The sequence below is a fragment of the Enhydra lutris genome, unplaced genomic scaffold (assembly GCF_002288905.1).
Source record: "Enhydra lutris kenyoni isolate GAN:26980312 unplaced genomic scaffold, ASM228890v2 scaffoldscaffold52, whole genome shotgun sequence".
NCBI classification, from domain to species: Eukaryota; Metazoa; Chordata; class Mammalia; order Carnivora; family Mustelidae; genus Enhydra; species Enhydra lutris.
Window position 1 is genome coordinate 3,720,552 of NW_019154136.1, and position 2,442 is coordinate 3,722,993.

General features: G+C 43.0%; 1 protein-coding gene across 3 annotated transcripts in view; it reads right to left on the reverse strand.

The window, feature by feature from the left end:
* The window catches only part of LOC111157093 (OFD1, centriole and centriolar satellite protein), a 48,482-nt gene that overhangs the window by 24,262 nt on the left and 21,778 nt on the right, over nt 1-2,442 (reverse strand). For all 3 annotated transcript variants that reach the window (XM_022518325.1, XM_022518326.1, XM_022518327.1), the window contains one exon: nt 870-977. In XM_022518325.1, coding sequence (XP_022374033.1) covers nt 870-977 — 108 coding nt within the window. The remainder of the gene's footprint in view (nt 1-869; nt 978-2,442) is intronic.

Sequence of the window (2,442 nt, forward strand, 5' to 3'; positions counted from 1 at the left end):
GGACTGAACATAGAAATTTTATCTAAACTAATCTCATTAGTTTTTTTTAATATTGATTACATATTGGAATAGTTTGGTCATATTGAGTTAAATAAAATATATTAAAACAAAGTCACCTGTGGGTTTTTTGTTTTGCGGCTTTTCTTTTTTTTACTATGGCTACCAGGCAATTAAAAATTACACATGTGGTTCATATTATTGGACAGCACTGCTCTAGAATAAGCACATACCATGTTCCCAATGGAATAAAAGCTATGCCAAAATAAATTAAAGGCCTCGTTATACAGTGTAACTTTTACAGATTATAGGCTTATCTTCTTACAGGTTAAAAGCACCATTACTCGTTAAGACTCAGGAAGGGCCAAGAAATCGATTAATCACACAATTTCGGAAAACCTGGACTCTAATATCAGTTCTGCCCCAGACTTGCTTCCAAGTTGCTCTTCCTCTGTGGACCCCCATTTCCTCAACTATAAACGGAAGTGATACACCACTAACTTCTCTAGTTTTCTACAGTGCAAGTCGTCTAGGATTTCTCAGGTAGTGGCTATAAAATTAAGTTAGATGAGACACAGGGAAGAACTGCCAGTTAAGAGAGGTTGAATGCAACACACAAGGAAGAACGTGGGCCTTTGGAGTCCCCTTGAGACGTGGAAGGTGTAGCCTTAGCAGTCACAAGAGGAGGGAGCAGTACTGGAGAGAAGTTCGGGTCCCTTCCCACAGCGATGCCAGAGGAAACGAGCTCCCCCCACCACCTGCGGGTTGTATCCCTCCCGGTCAAGGAACAAGCTCATAATACAGTAAATCAAGTCACTGTCATTTGAAGAGAAAGCAGAACAATTAAAATTCTGAAAGAAGGCTACAGTTACCAAGAGAGTCTTTGCTAGGAAATGTTGAATTTGTCTGCGTTTCCGTATCACGGCTTGCTTTGGACTGATGATATTCTGCCAATTCTCTTAAAAACTGCATGAGAAAACCTAAAAGAAACAAAGCGTATAATATAGTTTCACGGCACCAATTTCTTTCATTTAACCATTGCTCAGTCACTGTTTATATAATCTTGGTTTTAGAACATTATCTGTGGGGTGCCTGGGTGGCTCAGTGGGTTAAAGCCTCTGCCTTCGGCTCATGATCCCAGAGTCCTGGGATCGAGCCCCGCATCGGGCTCTCTGCTCAGCGGGGAGCCTGCTTCCCCATCTCTCTCCCTGCCTCTCTGCCTACTTGTGATCTCTGTCAAATAAATAAATAAAATCCTAAAAAAAAAAGAAAAATTAAAAAAAAAACCACATTATCCTTTTCTCCATTCTATATCTTTTAAGAATAATTTCTAAGGAAAGGCCTTTGCGAACAGGGCACAAAACCTAGAAACAATAAGGATAAATATCAGTCTAACAACGTAAAAATCAGAAACCTATACGGCATGAAATGAAGTCAAAAGACAAGTGATACACTGGAAAAAAACATTTGCTGTAATAATATGGAAACAGAGGACTAATTTTCACAGTATCAAATTGCTCTTACAACCAGTAAGAATGGAAAAATGGAACAAGACATGGACAAAGTTTACACACAAAAAAAGTTTAACTGTCAAACGTGAACAAAATGATAAATAAATGCAATTTATTTGTTGTAATAAATTACAACAGGGAGACTGCATTTTCCCAGTAAGATTGCTGAGTTTAAAAACACAGGCACAGGGGCGCCTGGGTGGCTCAGTGGGTTAAAGCCTCTGCCTTTGGTTCAGGTCATGATCCCAGGGTCCTGAGATCGAGCCCCGCATTGGGCTCTCTGCTTGGCAGGGAGCCTGCTTCCTCCTCTCTCTCTGCCTGCCTCTCTGCCTACTTGTGATCTCTGTCAAATAAAGAAATAAAATCTTAAAAAACAAAACAAAAAACAGGCATATAGGACTTCTGGGAAGATGGCAAAGTAAGAAGATTGTAAGCTCACCTCCTCCCATGGACAAACCTAGGTAACCGCCACAGCAGAGCACCTAACCCAGAAAACAAACCCAAAGACTGGCAGAACAGACGTCACACCGTTAACCACAGAGAGGAGGCCACACTGGAAACGGTAGAAGGGGCAGAGACACAGTTGGGAGCCAAACTAACCACCAACTGGAGGGACACCACAAGCACGGAGAAGGGAGCAGAGCAGACCCCAGCCACACCAGGCATCAGACAGGAGGGACCTGCACTGGAGAGATGAGTCCCCATATCATCTGGCTTTAAAAACCAGTGGGGCTGGGGCGCCTGGGTGGCTCAGTGGGTTAAAGCCTCTGCCTTCGGCTCAGGTCATGATCTCAGGGTCCTGGGATCGAGCCCCGCATCGGGCTCCCAGCTCCATGGGGAGTCTGCTTCCTCCTCTCTCTCTCTCTCTCTCTGCCTGCTTCTCTGCCTACTTGTGATCTGTCTGTCAAATAACTAAATAAAATCTTAAAAAAAA